The 27,532-nt window shown below is 27.6% G+C and overlaps 1 protein-coding gene across 1 annotated transcript in view; it reads left to right on the forward strand.

Annotated features, from left to right (window-relative positions):
• LOC142334481 (uncharacterized) overlaps positions 1-27,532 on the forward strand; it is a 266,080-nt gene that overhangs the window by 137,835 nt on the left and 100,713 nt on the right. Inside the window, exons 9-13 of the mRNA XM_075382546.1 lie at positions 3,572-3,833; positions 9,728-9,955; positions 14,644-14,844; positions 17,611-17,738; positions 22,157-22,266. Coding sequence (XP_075238661.1) covers positions 3,572-3,833; positions 9,728-9,955; positions 14,644-14,844; positions 17,611-17,738; positions 22,157-22,266 — 929 coding nt within the window. The remainder of the gene's footprint in view (positions 1-3,571; positions 3,834-9,727; positions 9,956-14,643; positions 14,845-17,610; positions 17,739-22,156; positions 22,267-27,532) is intronic.

Raw genomic sequence — 27,532 nt, forward strand, 5'->3', positions numbered from 1 at the left:
TTTGTTATGTTAAAAGATTTAGAAAATATACTTTTTTTTAACATTTGCAGTTATTTATGTACAAATGTAATTTGAATGTACAATAAGATTGAATACAGTTTTTTTTTTGTATGGAAAACCATTTTGATACAGCCAACAATTGGAGAGAATTATTGTTGCTATATTTAGAACAAACATTTCTGAAACCTTGATTATCATAATATAAAAGACATGCAAAACAGCAAATTCATTTTTTTTTCTAAAACTTTAAATTTTTTAACGAAAATGGTATCAATTGAAAGAAAATGCAAATTTTTTATTACTTTATTGGTGCTTAAATGTTAGACTCAAATAATAATAATATCTGCAATTATATAATATTGTATTAATTTTTTTTTTTTTTTTTATTAAGTTGCCTTTGTTCTATAAAATTATTTTATAATGCAGAAAATATTTTTCTTCATACAGTTTAGGCACTTATAAATTAAACAGAAACATTATTAAATAAAAGATATCATTACTGACATTTAATCTAAACATGAGATGCATAGAACTCAGATATCAATAGTCTTCTACAAGCAGATGTCCAACTTTCTTCTGAAACAGAAAACTGAAACTTTGTTTACCACTATGCCTAAGATGTTATTGCCCCCAAAATTCTTAATATTTATTAAAGAGACCAGCTCTCACCTTCTGAAAAAAAACAAAAATATGTTACAATATATTGTAAACAATTTTTAAGGATGTTTGTCATTGCTTAAAACATGAATCCATCAATAGAATATACTAATTTATTTTGTAAACCTACTATTAAAAAATAACTATTAGTAATTATAATAAAATTAATATCTTATCTAATTAGTAAAATGAAAGTCAGTGTGGTAAATGAATAACTGCATTAATAAAACTTACTCCTAAACATTTCTTTCAATTATGTAAAACTTTCCAAACTAGTCATTCACTTGTTCACTATAGTGAACAATGTTGCCACAAAGATTTCAAAGAATTACTGAAAAAATATACTTAAAGTATATAACCAACAATACATCTGTAACTAATTTTTGTGTTAGTCAATTTAAATATTTTTTCTCCATTGAGATTTTTAATGGTTATTATTATCTTCTTGTATTAATGCAGAAAGTTTAGTTTGATTGATATTTAGACCATTATAAGAAGTTGTAATATAAAAATTAATTTTTGGATGAATTGCAGGCAGTTTTTTTCATTAATGTGTGGAGGTAGATTATTTATTGAATTTGTAACCGTTGTATTACTGGAAATAATGTAATAATCAAGATCTTGCTAATCTTTTTATTACTAAAAGTGTTAAAGATTTTCTACTGAATCACAACTAAAAACCTGAAAATATTGTTTAGTGTTTCCTTGAATTAATTAATTTATTGCAGTTACTATTTTTTGATATGCTGAATTAATAAAATTAATGGCAAAATTAACAATTTGTGGCATACATTCACAATTCATATGAAATTATGATGAAAGATTAAAATTCATTATCATTTTCTGATTTTCTCTTCCACATTTTATTAGGTCAAACCTCCTTTTCTTTTTTCCAGTAAACTATATTCACTCATCAATCTCTCATCATGTCATTTTCTCTTTTTCTCACCTACATTTTCTTCCAGTTTTTTATCTACTCTTTTCCTATTGATATATATTTTCAGGATCTATTCTCTTTCGCCCCCTTTACATGTCAAAACCCATTTTGCTCTCCCATTTACTCCATCAGACTCTTCATTCCTAGTTATACTTAGTAATTCTTTATTTACAGGATTATGATTATTCAATATTTTTAAGTTTACATTTATGAAATTTTTACATGAATTTTATGTTGTTTGGATTATTAGTTACATTACATCACTCATAAGTAATTAAACTGAAATGCATTTAAAAATTTTTAATATACAACAATGATATCTCCCAGCTGAAAGGGTTGTAGGTATTTCTTTAAAAATATCATAATATTTTATATTTTATTAGTTTTCTTTTATTTTAATAATTTAGCAATAACGATAAATCCAACTGAAGTAATTATACCAAAACGTTTTTTTTTTTTTTTAAAGTAAAATGTGCAATAGAACTATAAAATTAATAATAATATTTATTTATAAATATTGTAGTACTGTGTACTGTATATTTTATTTGCTTGTCTTTTTTTATATCAGCCAACTATGTTTTTTTACATTTTTTTTACATTTCAGCCAACTATGGACAAGCCATCAGCCAATTTACACTTTTCTTAACATCTCTGTCATTCTTTCCAGTAGTATTTTTTAAGTAGCTCATTGGGTTTTTCTAAATTATTTTGTTGCTATTATTCTTTTTACTATTTCTTTTCAAGATTCTTCTTAATATAAAACCCTCTTTTCTGAGATTTCTTTTAATTTTTTTTTTGTTAATCTTTGATTTTGTGAGAGCTAAATTTCTATTCTTACTTCATTTAAGACTTTCTTAACTTTATCACAATATACACTTTTAGTTTTTCACTGTAGATAAAAGAGAAAAATTTTCTATTATCACTCATCCTTTAAAATGTGGCCTATGAAAGCCAATTTCCTCATGCAGTTGCATTAAATCTTTATATTATCCATATTTAAATTATGATTAACAACAACTAAAATAACAAGTTATGATAAAAATAACTTCATGTTACAATCATTATAAGCGTTAAAAGTAATTAATTGCATATATTTAGTTATGAAGGAATTCTTTAATCAATCACTCCTCCATTTGAAATCAGTCATATAATTATCTAAATGTTATACTTTCATTCTATTCATTCTACATTTCATATCTTACTTTACTTGTTACTATTGGTTTTCAACTACCTATGTTTCTACAATCCTTTCAGTATAAGAAGTGATGGTTTATGATTTTATGAATGAACCCTGATTTTTCCACTTCATTGTATCTTTCAAATTATCAATGGTAGAGGTTTTTTGTACCCCATCAGTGATCTTTTAAAATTTAACTACACTTGAATGTCTTTTTTTCTCAAATTCACATGGACTTAAAGTAGAGTTGTAAGGCACTTATCTGTTTCCATTTTACACTTGTAAAGTTCTTAGTATAGCTGTTACAGCATACAGCAGTCTGCATTGAACACATGTACCAATTACTTTGACACACCTTTCTTCCTCATAATCCGAACTCCATAGTTTGCAAAGATGAAATAATTTAAACAATTATATAATTATGGAAATATTGATAAAAATGTTACAGATTTAGCTCTATAAATGCTATTTATAAATATGTAAGGTCCTAAGTTTGATTCCCTTCAAGGGTTAATGTATATTTTCATTCTTAACATCATAACTAAGCTGAAAATGTATGACATTATATTAGTAGATGAAAATTAAAAAAAAAAAAAGACTATACTGTTAATTTTTTTATTTAAGTTACTGATAAATAAATATCTACAAGGAGAGTTATTAATACAATTTTTTTGTATTATTTAGTAAATAACTTGGTTTTTTTTAATATATTATTTATGAATAATGTTTGTATATTTGTATTTTCATTCATTTTTTTATAATTATGTACAAATACGTAATAGTAAAACTTTAATTTTTAGATCTCCATTTATGGCTGTTAGTCCACAAGAAATATTAATTGATTTTGAACCACTGGAGCGCCGAGGAAAAAAACGAGTTCTTGCTAAGACACTTTCTGATGGTGAAATTTTAGAAGGAAGAAGTAGTCCAGCAGAAGGCGGAGAAGGCACTCAATCGGACTGTGAACAGTGTAATCATCATCCAATAGATGAACCTTTAGAGAAAAGATCAGCTACCCTTTATGTGGAACCTGACCAACAAAAGAGTCCTGTGAAGCAGCTGGTAATCATGTATTATAATTATTTATTTTACCTTTTCATTCCTTTTATTTTATTATCAATTTCCTCATTTCTTTTTGTACATTATTTTATATTAGGTTTCTATTGCCATTACTTTAAAATAAAGCATAAACCCCGTACTTAAGAGTATTTGGATTAACCTTGTTTGGTCTCATGAAATTTCCAACTACAATTTTAAGGAGAAAATAATGAAGAGGATTATAAAAATAGTTTTATAATGAATGATATATATACCTTAACTCAACTATAAATAAGTTAATGTTTTAATGCTCAGCAGCATAATGTAGGAGACTGGATTTTCTGAAAATGACGTGTTTACTTTTTCATAAACTTTCCACTGCTGTACTTGGAACAGATTAATGTTGTGAAAGAATAGCAAAGATCTTGATTGTAAGATTAGGTTATGCATTTTGGTTTATCAATGAGTTAATGTAATTTACGTATTTTACATTCTTTGTTTTGACCATTTAGGTTATTATTTCAATTTTAAGATGAAAATACTTAAATTTTATAAATTTTTAAATAATTATAATAAGGTTAAATAAATTTTAAAATGAAACAGTAAAAACAAAACAAAAGGTAAATTATTGTTTACACCAGATTTCTGCTAATCCATATTGAACTCACTCTTATCAAGTTTAGATTATTGAGTAATGTACAAGTATTGTTCAAAAAGTAACAAGAATTTTTGTTTTTTGAAAAGAATTTTATTTATTCATCAACATTAATGTTATCCCCTTCAAAATAGTCCCCATTAGATATTATACACTTTTCCAATCCCCAAAACACATATGTAACTCGATCTTTGGAGTTTAGTTCTTTCTGCTATGCTTTTAATCTCTGTGTTTAGCTTTTAATCTCATCTATGCTTGTAAAACGACAGCCCTTTAAAATTCTCTTTATTTTTGAGAATAGAAAAAAGTTATATGGGGCCATGTCTGGCAAATATGGCAGCTGGGGGTATCATTACGGTGTTTTTTTTGGCTAAACATTGACAAACAAGTAATGAAGTATGAGTAAGTGAATTATCGTGCTGCAAAAGCCATGAATTGTTTCGCCACAAATCTGGGCGTTTTTTTTTGGATTGCTTCACGTAAACTGCGTTAAACTTGTAGGTAATACTCCTTATTGATCGCTTGACCTTGTGGCAAGAACTCGTGTTGCACTATGCCATTAAATTGAAGAACATGGTGAGCATAACCATCACATTCTACCGTACTTGTCGAGCTATTTTCAACCTTGGTGATCCAGAATGCCTCCACTGGAACGATTAAGCCATAGTTTGGATGTCATACCCATAAACCCAAGTTTCATCACTTGTTGTGACACGTTTCAGTAGTTCTGCATTGTTGTTGACTTCATTTAGCGACTCCTAAGCAACTTCCTTTTGCCGCTGTATTTGTTCGAAATTCAACAGTTTTGGAACAAATTTTGCTTTCACATGTTTCATACCAAAAACATCCAAAAACATTTCATGGCATGAGCCAATTGATATCCCAACATCAGTGACTTCTCTGATTGTGATTCAGCGATCATTCATAATCATTTTTTTCACTTCTTCGACGTTTTCATCGGTTGTTGATGTGCTGGGGCACTTGTCATCTTCAATGTCTTCACAACCTTCTTGGAAATGCTTATGCCACTCGTAAACCCTTCCTTTACTCATAGCAGACTCACCAAAAGCAATATTTAACATTTTTAAAACATTGCTACACTTTATTCCATTCTTATAAAAAAACTTAATAAAAATTCTCTGATCCATTATTTATACAAATAAAAAATCGCCAATCTTACCAAAACATGTGTTATCCTTTTGACACCTGACAACAGGCTAAACATCCAATATGGCTAAAAATATACAGATACTTTTCAGACATGTTTACCAGTATAGCTACGAAGAAATCCTGAGAATCGGGCTAATACAACCTGTGAAATTTCAAAATTCTTATTACTTTTTGAACATACCTCGTATTTTGGTGAAGAAGTTAATAAAATTATAAATATACATTAATTTATGTTAATCGTCATTCTGATAAGTATGAAAGTTTTAAGATATCAGTGCCATCCAAATTTGTTGATCAATACGATATAATAGCAACAACAATAAGAAATAATAGCGTATTTGTTTAAAACCATTCCCCACCCAGTAGTTCTACCTACTTCCTATTTCTATATTTGTATAGAAGTATCAGAAATTTATACTAAAATTTATAAAAATTTATAACATGGTGTTAAAATGTATTCCTCTAATGGATATGCAGATCAAACAAGCTCTTTTTATGTAATGTATTATGCAACATTGCATTTTGTAAACAATTAGTGATTGCGTGTACTATGAAGCAAGTACTTACCTAGAAAAATTATTGTTATTTTGTTGTAAAGAATATGGATCTTGGTGAAAGTGTTGAATTATGATGATTCTGATTTTTACTTGCTTTTCTTTAATTCACAATTTTTTTTTTATGTTTGTCCTCAAATCTTGCATTCTTAATTTAACATACTGACATTACCAATTGATGAAATTTTCCACAGTTACTAAGGTCAGTTGAGAATACAATATTCCACAATTACTTTTGCAAATATCCCTCTGTACAGGGGTAATAAATTAAGGGTGCAGGTTAAAAAATTGCAAAATCTGCAAAACAGCTATGTGGGGTTTTGGAGTCGCAGATGACAAACCCAACCCACTGGGTTGGTCTAGTGGTGAACGCATCTTCCCAAATCAGCTGATTTGGGAGTCGAGAGTTCCAGCGTTCAAGTCCTAGTAAAGCCAGTTATTTTTACACGGATTTGAATACTAGATCGTGGATACCGGTGTTCTTTGGTGGTTAGGTTTCAATTAACCACACACCTCAAGAATGGTCGAACTGAGAATGTACAAGACTAACACTTCATTTACACTCATACCATCCTCATTCATCTTCTGAAGAATTATCTAAACGGTAGTTACCGGAGGCTAATCAGGAAAAAGAAAAAAAGAAAAGATGACAAACCCAATAGCCGTTTAACATAAAAAATTACAAAAATGGGAGTTTTTGTGGTTTTGAATTTGGCATTTCATCATTACTCATATATAAATACAAACATACACACAGATGATTTATGATGAGCAGTATGTTGAGAAACAGCACCTGATGATTCTCTGTGCCATTCACACAGCTCCTGGCAGTTCACTTGGCTCCATATGATTCAAAATTTATTTCATATTTTATAAATATATTAAAAATTTCAATATATGATGTTATGTTTTGAAATCTAAATTAACCTACTAATTAAACTCGTGCAATGTATGGTAATAATTTGATTAAAGTATGACAAAAAAGTATAAAGCAAGTTTTTAACAATTTTTTTATAATTTTTGTAATATTATTTTCCAATACTTTACAGCTTCCAATTTTGGTGATTTATTTCTGAGTGTATAAAAAAGTGTTACTATAATAAAAGAGTTTATTTTAGTCATAAATTTTAAAAACTGAAAAAATAGATAAGTTATATGCTAAATATAAAAAATAAATAAATAATTTATTATGATCAGTATGTTATACAGATCACATCAGGAATGGGTAGTTTATACTGTTCTAAAATTTAAAAAAATGAACAGCCATAACATTTGTCTGGATGTGTCAAGGGAAACAAAACTGTGGTAAAAACTTGATCAGAGCAGTGTAAAAAAGTATAGAATTAATTATATGATAAGAAATAAAAGTGATTAAATGCCACATTACAAATAGAAGATATAATATTAAGTTAGTACATGAGTATATTAAATATAAATACTTAAAATCACTAAAAAAAAAAAAATAAATAAAATAATTCAGAAGATATTAATAAAAATTATATTTGACCATATATTTTTTTATATGTTATAAAGAACTTAAAATTAATTTCTACTTTTTCATTTTAAACACTCGGCAACAAAATAATATTTTTTTTTAAGTTTTTTTTTTTAAATTATTTGGTAATTTATTTACTTGAAAAATTTATCTGACATTTTATGTCACAATAGACCATATCTCTAAAAGTATTACTTTGTGATATTCATGGTTTTACAAAGGCTTTACACTAAAATAAATCATAGGTTAATCCTGTATTTTTTAAAACAGATTTGTACCATTACTAGACTAATTGTACCGCATTAAAAATAAATGTTCCTAAAATTGAATCTTATCATCTTTTTTTTTTTTTAATTTAATTCAGTTCTTTATTTTATTGTTAAATAAATGATCGATATATAAATTTACAGAAAATTTTGCTTTGATTAGAAAATATCTAACTATAGTATATATTTATTTAAATAATAACAGTATTTTCTCTTTACAATGTAAACACTATAAAATTGTTTATAGTATTCAGATTAAAGAAAATTATAAAGTGGATTTATAAATTACAGAATAAGAATAAAAGAGAAAAATTATATATATTAATATATATAATTAAAATACTCATGTTTGAGAATTTTAATAGTTATCATACTTATTGGTAACTAATTTTGATGTTATCTTCAAGCAGAACATTTTTACTTCAAAATTAAAAATAGAATCTTCATTTTAATTGTTCTGTTAAAAAAACACTAATAGTAAATTAAGAATATTGTGGACTTATAGTCTATATTATATAATATAATATATTTTTTTACGTTTTGTGTACACAATATTATTCATTGTAAGTATATTATAATACACTTATATTATATATGAATCAAGAATATTCAGGAATTAATATTTCCATACTTAAAGGTGTAGAACTATGGGTACAGTTTCTATCTTTCACCTAAGTAGAATTTCTTACATTGCAGTAAAGGGCTCTCCAAGGATAATCTTTGACCTAGTTATTGTCTAATGTAAGAAGTCTTTTAAAGAAGTCAGTATGAAGTACAAATCCCTCTTTGATCAGTCAAAAGTTTATGTAATTACATGAACTATATATGCATTTACTGTAATATATGTAATTAAAATATGTATACTTATTTCATTTGTATAAAATATGTAATACATGTAATTATGTAAACTGTGTAATTTAATATAATTGAAAGCATTTGCATTTATACATATACATCTTTATCTTATCTTCTTCATAGTAATTCCATCAGGTAAAACACACACATGACAGTATTTTTTCCACTCTAAAACATTTTTGTAATGTATTTTCTGTGTTAGCCTTCAGTATGCCAAATAATTTGTCTTTAATGGCCTCAAACATTCTCCTTTCAGAGTTTATCATCTCATAAGGGAGCAATATCAATTAATGTTATAGTTACAATATCAGAACAGTGCTATTTTTAGCCAAAGATTTCCAAAATTAAAAAAAATTATCATTTGTTATGTTTCAGCTGGTGGTGCATTATCATGATAATTTTCATTGAATTATTATATAAGCATCTAAACATCTTTACATTTAGCTTTACGCAGATAATGTAAGATTCTAAAAATAGTTCTTTACTGATCTGAGCACCTTATAATAAGAATTTGTAAAAAATACTATTAAAAAAAAACAGTTAAAAATATGTGCAACATTTTATTGAACTTTATATGTTTTTCTTTGCTTTGATTTACTTGGGAGCTTCTGTTAAAACTACTGCGACTATTTTTCAATGTCACAGTCAGTATTGATTCATCAATTTAATTATGTTGCATTGGAACAGTGTTTTAAAACATTGTAATGCCATTGTGATCATTTCCTCTACAATTTCTTATTGATAGAATTTTGATAAAGACTTAAAAATATAGAAACAATATTTAATGCTACTTGTTTCATAATCAAAACACATGTAAAAGTTCTTTCTTTATTTTTACTGTGAAGATAGAGATATTAATTTTAATATATATTTTATAGATTTATAACTGTATCAATTTTTACCGGCTGATTACTTTTTTAAAGGTAACTGCTGATTCTCAAGAAGAAGAATTCCATGAAAATTTGGTTTACGGATCAGGATTGTTCAGAAAGCGTAGTGTATCATTAGAATGCAATGATGAAGATGCAATAACAACAGGGACAGAAGTGAAAGTTATACCTGCTGCAAAAGTTCATTCACCATTTGCTTCTAGTGATTCTCTTAACACAAAGGATCATAGTGATGGAATATGGAATGAATCTCAAACAACAGTAAGTACTTTTTCATTTGTTTCTCAATTTTTTTTGCAAATAATATTTGAAGTCATCCTGAAATGCAAAATTGCCAGCCATTATTTGGTTGCATTTCTAAAAAATATGCAAAAAAATGTTCAATATTATGTTTTTCTCAACATTTATTTGTTTTAGTATCCCATTTTTAACCATAGGTTAACACAAACAACTAAAAATCTGTTTTATTCGTTTTTATATGTTATATCCTGCATACCATGCTAAAGTAACGAATGTGAAAAACTCATCTTTTCAGGAGAGCAAGAAAACAGTCTCAATGTTAAATTTTAAATAGGCCCATTATTTTTATTCACTTTATTCAAGATTGGTCTGATTCCTTACCTCATTTTTTGTAGATTATATACATTATTACCTTTAATTGGACATTAATATTGTTGTAAAAGCAAATTAAAATAAAACTTGATACTTTGCATTAATGCGACACTTTTAATCTGTTAATAAATTGAAAAGTATAAACTGTTGAATATACCATATTCTTCAGTTTACTTCGTAAAAAATTTTTTCTGCATTTTGGCAGCTAAGTTTATTCTGTTTGGTGAGGAGTATTGATAAAGGATTGCGGAAATCATTAAATAATTTGAAGTTTATTCAATGTATTAAATTTATTACAATATTTGAAAAAATACAAAAATTTAAATACAGGAACAAAACAGTAAAGCAAAATAATAATTATAAGAAGTAAACTGAAATACTAAAATATCCATAAGTACAAAAAGTTATAAACAAATGCAAGAAAAAATTAAATTGTAAAAAATTACAGTTATACAAGTTTACTTTAAAAGACTGTTACCACATAGGGTAACTACTTTTCTGTTTGTGGCAGTAAAGTTTTAAGTATAACGTAATATTTCCCATTTTTCCTTTTTTAATATAGTTTATGTAAGTAAACTTCTTCTGTTTTATCTTCTTCTTTTTTCTCATCTTCATCTGGTTTGGGTAACCTTTCTTTTTTACCTTTTGACAATGGAAAGTTTTCATAAAATACATGGTATGACCTGGAAATTAAAAATTGTTCACGTAGATGTAACAAATCCTTTTTTTTTGATTTCTTTTATTTGTTGTCTTTTAAGTTTCAAAATTAGTGTTTTGAATTCGGCTTCATCTTGTTTTTACCAAAATTTTATTCTGAACTGATTTCCGGTATTGAAACGAAACACAATCATTAAAATTAAATCGAGCTTCAGATTCAGAGGTTGCTTTTAGGAAGGCTAAGTTTAAATCTTATCACTTTTACGAATATGTCTATTTTGTGGCATTAATAATGTGTGACTAATGAATAAATTATTTGATAATCTACACTGTTACAAAAATTTGATAAATCTAATTAACAAAACAATTATTGACCGATAACAAAGGTATCATCCCTGAATGTTGATAACACTATATTATATACAATTAAAAATTTTACATTTATATCAGACACAAAGACTATCAACCATCCAGACAAGAATTTATTTTGATGAAACACAAGAAAGAGAGTTATCAACATTATTTTATCCAAAAGTAAAAAAATGAGTATTAGTTGACCAGTCCAAATCCATATATTATTCAATATTTATACAACCATCTGCATACATAGATTGCAAGCTTTCCATTTAATATGTGAAATTTGTATTTTTATATATTTATACTTTTAAAACATCCAAAAGGGAACCTGTTTGTATGCTAAATAATGTATTAGATTTTTTTTAAGTATTGTTCAACATAATATCAATATCTCTGTAACTCGCAAGAAAAGGATATATAGAATTTTTCAGAATTGAGAATTAAATTTAAATATTTATAATCTAATTCAGTTTTTTATTTTACTAATCAAGAAAAGGGCATAGCGGGTTTTAATTTGTATTGTTCACCGAAAAGAAAAGTTGACCAATACAAGATGTCATGTAACAGAAAAATAAATGTTGCAGATTTTACACAATTATAAGATGGATTATTTAGTTTTTACTAAAGAATCATGAGAGGAAAGAGAATGTAACTGGAAATTTAACGTTAAGTCCCCTAACAGAGCCTGACTTACTTATTACTAGTTGGTAAATATACAAAACAGGAAAAAAACAATGGAGTTATATAGACTTCCTTCATGATCAATCGTTAACAATTATAATAAATTTTTAAAAAAATAATAGTCTTATTAGAAAAAACGTTCTTTAAAATATTTTGAAGATAGTTTCAGAATTTTGTTTCCCCAGAATAATGTAATTTTACTGTATGAAATTGAATAGAAATATAATCTTGACAGTCAGTATTAGAATAATAAGTTTCATTTTCCCAGTGGCTAATAGGAAATTATAATTTATCATTGGCAAATAAAATGACGACATTATAGTAAATAATAGTTAAATGGTTAAACTTTTCATGTTAAACAACTTATGTTAAATATTAATTTCTATAATATTCGAATTCAATACTCTCTGATATTCATTTGCAATTCCTCTTTTTCTATTCCAATAATCTCCAGCTACAATAAAACATTCAGTCGTTTTTAATAATCTATGAATTTTAATGCAAGACATCTGAAATATGTGATAGGTAAACGCATCAGAAAGATTTTTTTTTGTGGTGATTTACTAGCTGTAGTCACATCGCAGTAGAAAGGCAAGACTTCAGGATGCATTTAAAGACAATATATATATATATATATATTTGTTTTCATTATAAATTATTACTGATTAATATTATTGTTTGGTGTTAACACATGTGGACATCATTTTAAATAAGTAACACTACATCATACATTTCTACTTAAAAACCACAATTCACTTTACAAATGTAATGGTTTTTATATCCAAACCGAATGGTGTAATGTATTGGATGGTATGTTCTGAATGTAAATATATTTAATAAAAGTTTTACAAATTTATGTAATTCCACAGTATATTCAAAGATTAGATTTCAAAACAGGTAAGGTACTCCGATACATTATATCATTTTACTTTTCAAACATGTATATTTTAACAGGTAATCATAAAAATACATGTGTAAAATGTTTTTACATCATTCATTTTGATGAAACACAAGAAACAGAGTTATCAATGTTTTTTATTCGAAAGTCATAAAAAAAATATTTGTTAACCAGTCCAAATCCATATATTATTCAGTATTTATACAATCCACTGTATATATTGCAAGCTTTCAATTTAGTATGTGAAATATGTATTTTTATACATTTATACTTTTAAAAAATACAAAATGGAACTGGTGTACATGCAAAATAACGTATTAGATATTATTTTTTATGTATTGTTCAACATAATATCAATCTCTCTAGAACTTGCAAGAGTAGTATATGGACTTTTTCAGAATTGAGAATTAATACATATTTATAATTCATTTCACTTTTTATTTTACTTGTCAAGAAAAGCTAAAGGCCTATAGCGAGTTTAAATTTGTATTGTTCACCGGAAAGAAAATTTGATAGATACAAGATTTCGTCACCACCATGCTAAAGTAACGAATGTGATAAATCGCATTTTTCAGATTCATACTTTTACTATTAATCTGAATGTCCTGCATATGGTAAATAATCCAATGCATATCTCTTTTAGGAAGGGCAGTTTAAATCTTATCACTTTTACGAATATGTCTCTTTTGTGGCATTATTAATGTATGACTAACGAATAAATTATTCAATAATCTACACTATTAAAAAAATCCCTTCGACTCAATCCTTACACTACATTTTAATGAGTAAAGTATAAATCCATAAAAATACAAATTTCACATATTAAATGGAAAGCTTGCAATGTATGTATGCAGATGGTTGTAAAATATTGAATAATATATGGATTTGGACTGGTTAACTAATATTATTTTTTTTACTTTTGTATAAAATAATGTTGATAAATCACTTTCTTGGGATTCATCAAAATGAATTCTTGTCTGGATAGTTGACAGTATTTGTGTCTGATTTAAATGTAAAATTTTTAATTGTATATAATATAGTGTTATCAACATTCAGGGGCGGTACCTTTGTTATTGGTCAATAATTGTTTTATTAGATTTGTCAAATTTTTGTAATAGTGTAGATTATCAATAATTAAATAATTTATTCATTAGTCACACATTATTAATGCCACAAAATAGACATATTCGTAAAAGTGATAAGAATTAAACTAGCCTTCCTACAAGAAATATGCATTGGATTATTTACCACAAGATGCAGTTCAAATTGTAGTAAAATGACGAATCTGAAAAATAAGATTTTTCACATTCATTACTTTAGCATGGTGGTGACGATGTTAAGGCTGTCTTCTAGAGAAGTATCAATGGCTGTATTTATTTTCAATTTTTATTTTACTGAACTAGTAACACGTATAAATTTGGAATTGTCACTTTCTTTTCCAAATAAATTACATTCAGCTCTACTTAAGTTTGTTACCTACAACATTCAGTATAAAGCTTCTGTAGCATTTAATCCTTACTTTATAATCTTTGTATATTCTTGGCTACAAGTAGTTTTTTCCTGAGTTCTACAAGATACAGTAGAACCATCTGAATACATAGAAACAATTGAACTTAAGATCAAACTTGTCCAGTACTTGAAATTTGTTTGTTATTTATTTGTGCTTGATTATGGATACATTTAAATTCAAGGTAGTAACACTGTTTTTGACTTCACTTCTATAATTTCATTAATTATGTTTTAGGTGCTCCATGCAGATTCAGATAACAATGGAGCTGGAACTGGTGTTAGTTGTTCTGATCTAAGCTCATCTTTAGCTCCAAGTGCAGCAATCATGTCGTTGACTCCAACATCAAGAAGAAAACATTTGCTCATGTTACAGCACCAACAGCGTTCCTCAATGGACACTGAAGCCTTGGATACCGAAGAACTTGAATCAGAACAGGTAAATTTCAACCTAATCATGATAATATCTACTGTTATTGATCTGTTGAATGCTACCATGCTATTTGAGCTGCAGGTAGTTGTTCAATCCTGTTTTATTTAACTCATGATATTTGAGCTGCAGGTAGTTGTTCAATCCTGTTTTATTTAACTTATGTCTATTATTTTGATGAATGAATCAACACCCTCATTATTCCCACTATATTTAAAATATATAACTTAAGGTAAAATGCAACTAGTTTAAAGATTGTTTCTTTTTGTACTATTGGCTGTAAATAAAGTTAAACTGACTGAAACAGTTCAGTACCATTGAAAAAATAAGAAAACTTTTTATACCAGAATTGGTCAGTCCCTGTCACTGTACCAGGTAAAATATTTCAGTTTATAAAAAATGTTAAAAATTGCAATTGAATATTTCTTATAAACAATGGGAGTTAAAAAATAATCTGATATGATTATACAGTGGTCTTGCAAATTACTTAAGTTAGGAAATTAGAGCAAGGTAAAGTTAATTTTATGGGGAGAAAGTTAAAAAAAAAAAGTTAAAAAGTTGTAATAAAAGTTAATTTTATTACATTTATAAAACATTAAACAATGAAAATAAATAAATAGAATGAATACAATTAGGCACTAGCCTGTTGCTGACAGTAGAAATAAATAACACCACAAGTAAACTGAAAATAAAGTATTACAAACTGTTTTGCCTTCAGGATTATACCAGCATCCCATTCCTGTGAAGTGGATTTTGCTTTATATTTTTAAAATGGTATTAAAAAAAAGTAAGGTTGAACTAAGTTTGAAAAATTAGTCATGAAAAATCTTTACTAATTTTTTTCCAGGTTCATTATAGAAATGTCAGTATTATAGAGAAAAGTTTGAAGTTATGTATTTTCACTGTCATTCATTTCTAGCTCCTAGCTATTTTTAACACCTTCATAGACCCTATTAAAAAGAGAATATTCACCTAAGTGCCTATTACTTTTTTAATGTTTGGTACCTTTTACATGTTACTAGTTACATGAAGACACTTTTTTACTTCCTTGTATGAAGTAAAGGAAGTATTGTGATCGCAAAAAAATTCAGTTTTCAGATATCAACAGAAATATACTTTTTGACCATTTCTGGATCCATTTTGACTAGTTTTAGTGTGATGTCTATATGTACATATGTATATATCTCGTATCATATGTATATTAGTTGTAGGATGTTGAAATTTTTGATTTAGTACTTGTAACATCAAGTTGTGCACCTTCCTTTTTGATTGCAAATGACTGAACCAAAAGTGCCCAAAAAAGTCCAAAATCCAAACTGCAGCAGTAAATCCTCATTTGGAGCTTTTCAATGATGTATCATAAGTTGTACTCATTTTCATTGGTTCTAGAGGTATATCCAAATGAAATTTTAATTAATGAAATATTTGGATCTCACAAGGGGAAGACACACATTAGTTCGAATCAACTTCACCTACTTTTTTTACCTTTTTTTTTTTTTGTTTAATATAAATATATTGGTTTATTAATAATTATTAACATCTGATTATAAAAAAAAATATGATAAATAATAACAATTCAGTAAGAAAAAAAAATATGAAAAGATATCAGAAATTATTAATGATACAATATTTTATGTACTTTTCATTTTAAAGAAATGTGTGTATGTAATTTAATAGGCTACAAGGCAGTCATGTAGTGCCCACATCAGATTTTTGTGTGATATAATTTGAAATAGTTTGCAAAATAGCATCGACATAACATATCCAACAGTGAATGGCACGTAATACTACTGTCCTTGCTGTGTGCGATCATCACAGCATATTCAACAGCTCCTTGCTGTACATTATCCTCCTTTGTCATTCATTGTTTATTTTTATCAGTTTCATTATGTTAGCACATATTGCCCTAAGTGTATCAGAAATTGAACAATTTAAGATATATTTTAAATTCTAATCATGATGCAGAAACATAGAAATATGGTTATACAAAAAATTTATGTATATCATAATTTTTTGTTATAGCATTTCCAATAAATAATTGACATGAGAATTAAATTATGATTTATTGCACATATTTCATTTTTTAAAATAAGAACATGTATTATATTAGTTATTAAATAAAAAACCTGAAAAGGAATAGACATATATCCAAAATTGTTTTGTTAAATTAATTTTATTTATAACATACTTTTTAGTTTCCTTCTTCGCTAGCCTATACTTATTAATATAAAAAAATTAATACTAAATATAATACTAAATGAATTACTAATATAATTAAAAAAAAAAAAAAAAAAAAACATTATAAAAGTCAGTAATAGATGCTCCTAAACACACCAATACTCACTATGACATGTTAATACATAAATAACATATTGAATTTAAATAATGACAGTAAGTTGTTTGATTATGTTTTATAAAAACTAGTATTAAATTATTTATTGCTGATATAAAGTCTGATAAATTGTTGGTGTAATTCACAAGACTCTACTGCATTTCTGACGGTATGAACAGTTATACTTTTTATAGTTTTAAGTTTATTAATTTCTTTATAGCACATTATCAATTGTCAGTTTATTGAACTTGGTTTAACAGCATGATTTTATATTTTCTTTTAGAACTCATTTTTAGGGACGATGTAAACAATTAGTGTTAATCTCTGTTAAATAGAATTTTTTGCTTATTTTTTACAATATATTTCTTTCCTTTCTTTACGTTGCTGCTGTTTTTTAGATTGTTTTAAATTTGTGTTTTAATTTGCAATTTTGTTTTATTCAGCCTCCACCTTCGCCTCGTATTCATGTAGAGGCTCCGTCCATAGTGCCTGTAGTTGCGGTATCGACACCAATCCAAGAGAGACCACCAGACTGTACCAAACATAAAAGTGCTTTACCTCTTAGTGATAGGTCAGTTTTACCAAATTTGTAATACATAAGCTATCAAAAGGTTTAACAGATGTTGTCCTACAACTGTATTACTAGACATTTTTAAAATTACAAGTACACATTTAAAATAGATGGTACATGTGATTACATTATTAAAATCTAACTTCCAAATAAAATAATGATAAAATATATTATATTATCAAATAGTGATAAAATATAATATAAATGTATTACAAATATCTAATATTTGTATTTTAGTTTACTGTATAAAGCTGTTGCAATATTTATTATTTTGTTGTTTTTTTTTTTATTTATTCATCTGCTTAGTACAATGATTAATTTATTTTATGATTACTTTACAATCATTTATTTTTCATTTATGAATGTTTGATCATCGGCTTGAAGACAAAATTGATTTCTCATTTAACACTATATGTTGTTATACAGATCGGATGGTTGCATTAATCTATGACTGCATTAGAGAAATACAGTAGTCAAAGTGTTTTAGAAGTTTCTTAAGTAGTTCCAGTCATTAAATTTTCCTCTTTATTCAACATAACATAAAAATTACTCTTTATAAGTCAAAGATTAGATGAAAGTTAAATTATGATCTCATACTAGATTGTTAACCACTAAGGTCTAACAGTTATTAGTCAAATTGTAAAAGTTATTCATGTGTCGATTTTTAAAATTTTTGTGTAATAATTAATGTAAATAATTCAATGTTATCTAATAAATTATGTTAGCAGTATAATGAATAGTTTTTCTGTATGTTTTTACAGTGTTATGTTTCTATTTTCATTTTTTCTAGCAAATTGAACATTTTTTCCATTCTGGTAGCTACCATATATATATTTTGTTAAACTTGGTTACCTAATTAAGTTTCTATTATTTTGTATATTTTTCTCAACATCAATCAAAATAAAAATAGTTTTGAAATCAAATAAAATATGTTTTTGGTCATAACCTATCTTATACAGGGTCTGGCATATAAACCTGACAATTTTTGAGGGATAATAATTAAACTGTGTTTCGTACTATTAAAACATTTAATATATCAAATTAAGATCAATTTTTGCAATTTATAGTGAATTACTTACATTTTTTTATTTTTTTTATTTGAATATTATGTTGTTCAAATATTTTACATCATTACTCCTCACACACTCACTTAACCTCATTCTAAAATTTGACATTGCTCAAAAATACCTTACACCACAGTAACCTTACAGCGTTAATGTTTTCAGGCGTTCTCACAGTCCGTTTTCATCCTGTTGGTTTCATTTTTAAAGCAGATGACATGTTCCTAAAATTCTTCACCCACAACAATATCGTATTCCTACTAGGAACAGACACGTGTCAATTTATTGGCACGTGTCAATAAATTTATTGTGTTACAATAACAATCATTATTTTTAAAATAGGCTTCAATCACAAATGCTCATTGTTCACCCGACCATGACATACTGGCTACTGAAATAGCATGAATAGACCTGTCGATGTACAACACTCCCACCTTCTCATTGACAGTGGTGCCAACATAACAATTGCTACAAAATCGTCAGATTTATATGCCGGACCCTGTATTATCTAGTACAATTCTGCAAATAGTACAGCACATTGAAATACCCCACATTAAAAATAGGAGCATGCCAACAAAATTGAATCAGCCATTTAGAAGACAGGAATATTATATTAATTAATGTCAGATATGGTGGAAAATTAGTTGCATCCATAACATATAAAAGAGTCGGTCTAACTGTTTTATAATCTCTGTGAAGAGGAAAATTTTAAAAACTGATCATATTAATCTTAAAAATTAAAACTTTGGTGCAACTTATGAGGTCTGATTAATATCAATACTGATTTTATTGTAAGAAGATTAATCTGGTGATGTTATAGGACATGGCTCTTGATCTTGAAATGATGGGAGAGAGACTAGTTAGACTTAAGCCAATCTGTCTCTTACAAGCAGCTGAGTACACATTTTTAATCATTTTTGTTTCCATTATTATAAAAAATATTATCCGATGTCTGTTAATCAAGTTCAGTTAAAACATGAAAAACTGTCTTACAATCAACTGAACATGACTTGTGCCTTGCAGAAATAAAGTCATATATGATGAATTTTTGCCGAGTTTAAAAAGTTCAAAGAGGGTAGGGTGAGATAAAAGTTACAAATGTGATAGTTCAACAATAGTTATACTACTGGAAAAACTTATTATAATATAATGATGCAGAACCTGCATGTGCTGAAGAGTGTTTCTGCTGAGCGTTCAATTTCATTATTTCAGACCCATAGTATTCAAGTATCTTTTGCTGATATGCTTCAAGGATAAGGATCTGGGCAAGGTTTTCATGTCTTATGACAAATGGACCGGCCCAAAAGGTGACCATGAGAAAGTAACCACAAAAATCTTAATCTGTGATAAATATTTTTAACCTTTTGTCTTAAAATGGCAAAGATAAGGTTCTTGAAGGGCCGGTATTTCTCTTCATTCAGTATTGTGGCTTTTAACAAACCACAATGAAAAAATGATCAAAATAATTACGCCATTGAAACAATTTCAACATGACAGTTTGAAACAATTACAATCATGGAATCAAGTTGTGAGTTTGATATCTCCTTCAGATCAGTTAAACCTATTTTGATTCTGATTAGAGTTTGGAAGCCTAGTTCATTCCAAATCTGCTGACAGATGAAAAAAAAACCAAAAACAGATCATCATGGTTATCAACCCTGAAATATGCTGAATGTCATAAAAATGTCTTTAAATCAATTATTACTAATGTTGAAATCTGGTTCTACGATGATATGATTGAAAGACAAAGATTCAATATTCCCAAAGTAAAACAATTGATTCTCCACAACCCAAGAAAGCTTGGTAACTTTGCAGCCAGCTGAAGGCAGTGCTGACTGTGTTTTTCAATTAGAAGAACATTGCCTGACATGAGTGCACTATTAGGAGACAGATTATAATAAGCAAGTACTACATCACAGTCTCTGCATATTGAAACATGATGTTTGCAGAAAAAGGCCAGATTCAATGACTCAGACAGCTGTAAACTGCATTACTACAGTGTTCCAGTGTAGTACTTACTTCATGTTGTGATGTTGTATAGCAATTTTTGATTAAACATGGCATCCCAGTCTTCCAACCCTCATATTTACCGAACCTAGCTCCAATGATTTTTACCTGATTCTCAACATAAAATTGGTGTTTATAGGATAAGTATTTTCAGGACATGAAAAAAATAAAATGAGGGAGGGTCTTCAAATAATTTCAAAAACAGTCTTCCAGTTTTACGTCTAAAAATAGCATGATGCTGAAAAATTATGTGTATTCAGAAGGAAGTAATTTGAAGGAAAATCCCTTCTATCTGAATGTAATAAAATATTTTTATTTCTGAATTAGTCTCATTAGCTTTTGATCAGACCTTAATATATGTATAATTTGAAAGCATGTCTTATTTATTGCTTTTTTAAAAGGAACAAAATATTGGAAAAAAATTCTAATATTTCATTTATAATTTATTTTGAATAATATATTCAGATAAAAACTCAGATAACAATATTTTTTAATTCAGAGATTGTGACAAATTATTCTAATTATATTTTATTAAAGATTTTTAATAGATTCAGTATAATTTCATTTCGAACAATTAAAAATATTTTATTGGACGTATATTATTATAATTATCTGTAATCTTACTCTGCGCCGTTGAACATTCAGACAGATTCAACAATTTTTTATCAGTCAGGAAAACATTTTAATCATAGTATATTGTTTCAGTGGTAAACATTGATTTATAATGTATAAACTATTAATATGCAATTGGCATATTTGAGATATGTGGAAATAGCCTGTAGGATTTTAACTAAAACAAATGTTTTTATGGTATTTATTATACTATTTCTTTACTTTTATTAATTGATTTTATTTCTGTGATAATTTTTTTCCATTAATTAGTTTCATTGTGACTAACTTTTTTTATCCAGAATGCTTGTGGTATTCAAACATTATAATTATGGTACTCAGTTATTATAATTAATTATAATATGTAGTCATATAATTATAAATTTATTTTAAGTGATTATTTGATTCAAAATGCCAATAACATAATATCTACAACAGCAATTCTTTAACAAATTTTTTACCTGAAGGCCAAACATTATGCATGACAAACACAAAACTGTCTTTGTAAATTGTTACCCTTTCTTCATGGCTAAAACATCTTATTTTTCTCATCTGTACCTTCTGTATGGTACAGAAGGTACTTTTTATAGTTATATTTTTTATCATTTCTCCCATCTCTAATCAACTTTCATACTTTAATTGGTAAATTTCTCATAAATTCTTAGCCTTTCTTATTTACTTATGCTAATATTATAAAAAATAATTTTCTTTTGTCTATGTTTAATTTTGTAAAATTTTAAGGAGGATGGATCATTCACTCTCCCCAAGTCATAGAGTTAGAAGAAAAAGTCCAGGCAGTAGAACCCCGGAATCAGAGTCACAGCAGACAACTGATTCAACAAATAATAATGGTCAGTAAGAGACTTACACATTTTAAAATTGTAATTATTTACATTTAGTGTAATCATATTCCCTTGATTACTAAAATGAACATTGATACTTTCATAAGAGTTGTAATTTTGAATAAATTTGAAGGATTTTTGTATTATTCTTACTGAAGTATACAAATAACTAGAAAAGAGTACTTCATAATGCTCTAAAAATCATAATTACATAATTATTATCAATAATAAATAAAAAAATATCACTTACTGCTTGTTTTTCTTTTAAATAATGTTCACATAAGCATTTTCTCAGTGTGCACTGCTTAATCAGATGTATTAAACTTAATTAAAATGTAATTAAACTAACACATAACATAATTTAACTTAATCTTATTTAAAAGAAAAATAGCAGTGATATTTTTTTATAATTATTACATAAAAATAAAATAAACATTTCTATAATAAATCAAATAATATCATTACTGGAAATCACCCTGAACAATAATTATTGTATATTTAATAATGAATTTTACTTACAGGAAGATTTTCCAATGGAATCCCAATTAAGTGATATTTTTTATCAAAGATATTTTTATAAAATATGGAAGAAATTATTGTTTTTAATATTAAACATACTAACAACATAAAACTTTGATTAGATACATAGATGATATTTTGTAATATTTAATGAACAAATAAATATGGAACATATGATAATTCTTAATAAACTCAATGATCTCCATAATTAATAAAACATAGTGTAAAAATTGAAAATAATAAACATTATACATTTTCTTGACATAAATATTAAAAAGGATAAAGGAAAATTAAAATTAGAAGTACACAGGAAACAAATTTTACCAATAACAACTATAATAATAACCTCTCCATCTATCTATACCATCAAAAATTGTCATATGCCATAATATGATAAATAGAACTTTGTAGTTCATTAATAATATATACATTATAATAATATACAGTACATTAATAATAATATGATGTTAAAAAATATATATAATTTAACAATTAAACAAATATACAAATACATTTGTGAAAAAAATAATTTTCTTCTCTTACAAATTAATGATCATAAAAATTGTCTACCTGTAACACATAATAATAACAGCAATAATAGATTTCACTTCTTCAAAAAAAATCTTACAAATGTTTATAAAATTGCTCCTAAAATTAATAACAAGAAATTAAAAAAAAATTTAATTTATTTTATTTTAATTTTAAGAAATTAATTATTATGATTAATAATAAATTATGAATTGGATATTTTTTTTTTTTTTTTTTTTTTGTCTTCAGTCATTTGACTGGTTTGATGCAGCTCTCCAAGATTCCCTATCTAGTGCTAGTCGTTTCATTTCAGTATACCCTCTACATCCTACATCCCCAACAATTTGTTTTACATACTCCAAACGTGGCCTGCCTACACAATTTTTCCCTTCTACCTCTCCTTCCAATATTAAAGCGACTATTCCAGGATGCCTTAGTATGTGGCCTATAAGTCTGTCTCTTCTTTTAACTATATTTTTCCAAATGCTTCTTTCTTCATCTATTTGCCGCAATACCTCTTCATTTGTCACTTTATCCACCCATCTGATTTTTAACATTCTCCTATAGCACCACATTTCAAAAGCTTCTAATCTTTTCTTCTCAGATACTCCGATTGTCCAAGTTTCACTTCCATATAAAGCGACACTCCAAACATACACTTTCAAAAATCTTTTCCTGACATTTAAATTAATTTTTTATGTAAACAAATTATATTTCTTACTGAAGGCTCGTTTAGCTTGTGCTATTCGGCATTTTATATCGCTCCTGCTTCGTCCATCTTTAGTAATTTTACTTCCCAAATAACAAAATTCTTCTACCTCCATAATCTTTTCTCCTCCTATTTTCACATTCAGTGGTCCATCTTTGTTATTTCTACTACATTTCATTACTTTTGTTTTGTTCTTGTTTATTTTCATGCGATAGTTCTAGCGTAGGACTTCATCTATGCCGTTCATTGTTTCTTCTAAATCCTTTTTACTCTCGGCTAGAATTACTATATCATCAGCAAATCGTAGCATCTTTATCTTTTCACCTTGTACTGTTACTCCGAATCTAAATTGTTCTTTAACATCATTAACTGCTAGTTCCATATAAAGATTAAAAAGTAACGGAGATAGGGAACATCCTTGTCGGACTCCCTTTCTTATTAGGGCTTCTTTCTTATGTTCTTCAATTGTTATTGTTGCTGTTTGGTTCCTGTACATGTTAGCAATTGTTCTTCTATCTCTGTATTTGAACCCTAATTTTTTTAAAATGCTGAACATTTTATTCCAATCTACGTTATCGAAAGCCTTTTCTAGGTCTATAAACGCCAAGTATGTTGGTTTGTTTTTCTTTAATCTTCCTTCTACTATTAATCTGAGGCCTAAAATTGCTTCCCTTGTCCCTATACTTTTCCTGAAACCAAATTGGTCTTCTCCTAACACTTCTTCCACTCTCCTCTCAATTCTTCTGTATAAAATTCTAGTTAAAATTTTTGATGCATGACTAGTTAAACTAATTGTTCTATATTCTTCACATTTATCTGCCCCTGCTTTCTTTGGTATCATAACTATAACACTTTTTTTGAAGTCTGACGGAAATTCCCCTTTTTCATAAATATTACACACCAGTTTGTATAATCTATCAATCGCTTCCTCACCTGCACTGCGCAGTAATTCTATAGGTATTCCGTCTATTCCAGGAGCCTTTCTGCCATTTAAATCTTTTAATGCTCTCTTAAATTCAGATCTCAGTATTGTTTCTCCCATTTCATCCTCCTCAACTTCCTCTTCTTCCTCTATAAAACCATTTTCTAATTCATTTCCTCCGTATAACTCTTCAATATATTCCACCCATCTGTCGACTTTACCTTTCGTATTATATATTGGTGTACCATCTTTGTTTAACACATTATTAGATTTTAATTTATGTACCCCAAAATTTTCCTTAACTTTCCTGTATGCTCCGTCTATTTTACCAATGTTCATTTCTCTTTCCACTTCTGAACACTTTTCTTTAATCCACTCTTCTTTCGCCAGTTTGCACTTCCTATTTATAGCATTTCTTAATTGCCGATAGTTCCTTTTACTTTCTTCATCATTAGCATTCTTATATTTTCTACGTTCATCCATCAGCTGCAATATATCGTCTGAAACCCAAGGTTTTCTACCAGTTCTCTTTATTCTGCCTAAGTTTGCTTCTGCTGATTTAAGAATTTCCTTTTTAACATTCTCCCATTCTTCTTCTACATTTTCTACCTTATCTTTTTTACTCAGACCTCTTGCGATGTCCTCCTCAAAAATCTTCTTTACCTCCTCTTCCTCAAGCTTCTCTAAATTCCACCGATTCATCCGACAACTTTTCTTCAGGTTTTTAAACCCCAATCTACATTTCATTATCACCAAATTATGGTCGCTATCAATGTCTGCTCCAGGGTAAGTTTTGCAGTCAACGAGTTGATTTCTAAATCTTTGCTTAACCATGATATAATCTATCTGATACCTTGCAGTATCGCCTGGCTTTTTCCAAGTGTATATTCTTCTATTATGATTTTTAAATTGGGTGTTGGCAATTACTAAATTATACTTCGTGCAAAACTCTATAAGTCGGTCCCCTCTTTCATTCCTTCTGCCCAGCCCGTATTCACCCACTATATTTCCTTCCTTGCCTTTTCCAATGCTTGCATTCCAATCTCCAACTATTATTAAATTTTCATCTCCTTTTACGTGTTTAATTGCTTCATCAATCTCTTCGTATACACACTCTACCTCATCATCATCATGGGCGCTTGTAGGCATATAAACGTTAACAATCGTTGTCGGTTTAGGTTTTGATTTTATCCTTATTACAATGATTCTATCGCTATGCATTTTGAAATACTCCACTCTCCTCCCTATCTTCTTGTTCATCACGAAACCTACTCCTGCCTGCCCATTATTTGACGCTGAGTTAATTACTCTAAAATCACCTGACCAAAAGTCACCTTCCTCTTCCCACCTAACCTCACTAATTCCTACTATATCCACATTCACCCTATCCATTTCCCTTTTTAAATTTTCTAGCCTACCAACCTTTTTTAAGCTTCTAACATTCCACGCTCCGACTCGTAGAATGTTATTTTTTAATTTTCTGGTGACCCCTTCCTTAGTAGTCCCCACCCGGAGATCCGAACGGGGGACTATTTTACCTCCGGAATATTTTACCAAGGAAGGCGCCTCCATTATTGCTATGTGAAAATGCAGAGAGCCACATTTTCTTGGAAAAAAAGCAGCTGTAGTTTTCCATTGCTTTCAGCTGCGCAGTACTCAGAGGACTGAGTGATGTTGATACGGCCGTTTAAGTCATTGTGACTCACGCCCCTAAGAACTACTGAAAGAGCTGCTGCCCTCTTTCAGGAATCATTCCTTAGTCTGGCTCTCAACAGATACCTCTCCGATATGGTTGCACCTTCGGTCCAGCTACTCGGTGTATATAGAATTAATTGTGATAATAAGGATTGTAATAAATTCTCTATAGGTGTGACAAATAAAACATTTAAAAAAGGTTTTATGGAACACTTAGAAGCATTTAAATAATGAATAAAATCAACTATGCAGATCAAATAAAATGCAGCAAACATACATTTTCAAATTTACAGGACATAATAGTATTAGAAATAAGTAATAATAAATTAAATTTGCAGTCTTTTGAAAAAATACATATAATAAAAAATGATGATAATAATATTATAAATAAGCAAGTGAAATCTGGAATATGATGAATGGATTCAGCAAATAGTAGAACTCATATAATTATAAATTTTTCCACTAGATAGCAATATATATTATCAGTGGAAATTTTCTTCAAATTACCATTTAACAAACTGATTAAGAAAAAACAACATTCTTCTCTTTTTTAAATTCTTAAGTTTAATATACATGTTGAAGCAGTGTGCACCATGAAAAAGCTAATGTGAACATTTTTTAAAAGAAAAATAAGCAGTAAATTATATTCTTATATATACATATATATTTCTTTTAAATATATTTATAATATTTTTATAATTGAAAGAATTATTGTATTATTTTTCTGCACTAATAGATTTTGCTGATTTTATAACATGTTTTATATTACATATCACTAAATCAGCCATAATTTCATGTATATTTTATTCTGGCATGTGTTTAATTTAAATTTTAATTATAAAACTAAAAATTATAATTTATATTAAATCTGAATTATTAATGTATTTCTCTTACAAGAGATT

The sequence above is a fragment of the Lycorma delicatula genome, chromosome 1 (assembly GCF_047948215.1).
Source record: "Lycorma delicatula isolate Av1 chromosome 1, ASM4794821v1, whole genome shotgun sequence".
In the NCBI taxonomy this organism is placed as follows: Eukaryota; Metazoa; Arthropoda; class Insecta; order Hemiptera; family Fulgoridae; genus Lycorma; species Lycorma delicatula.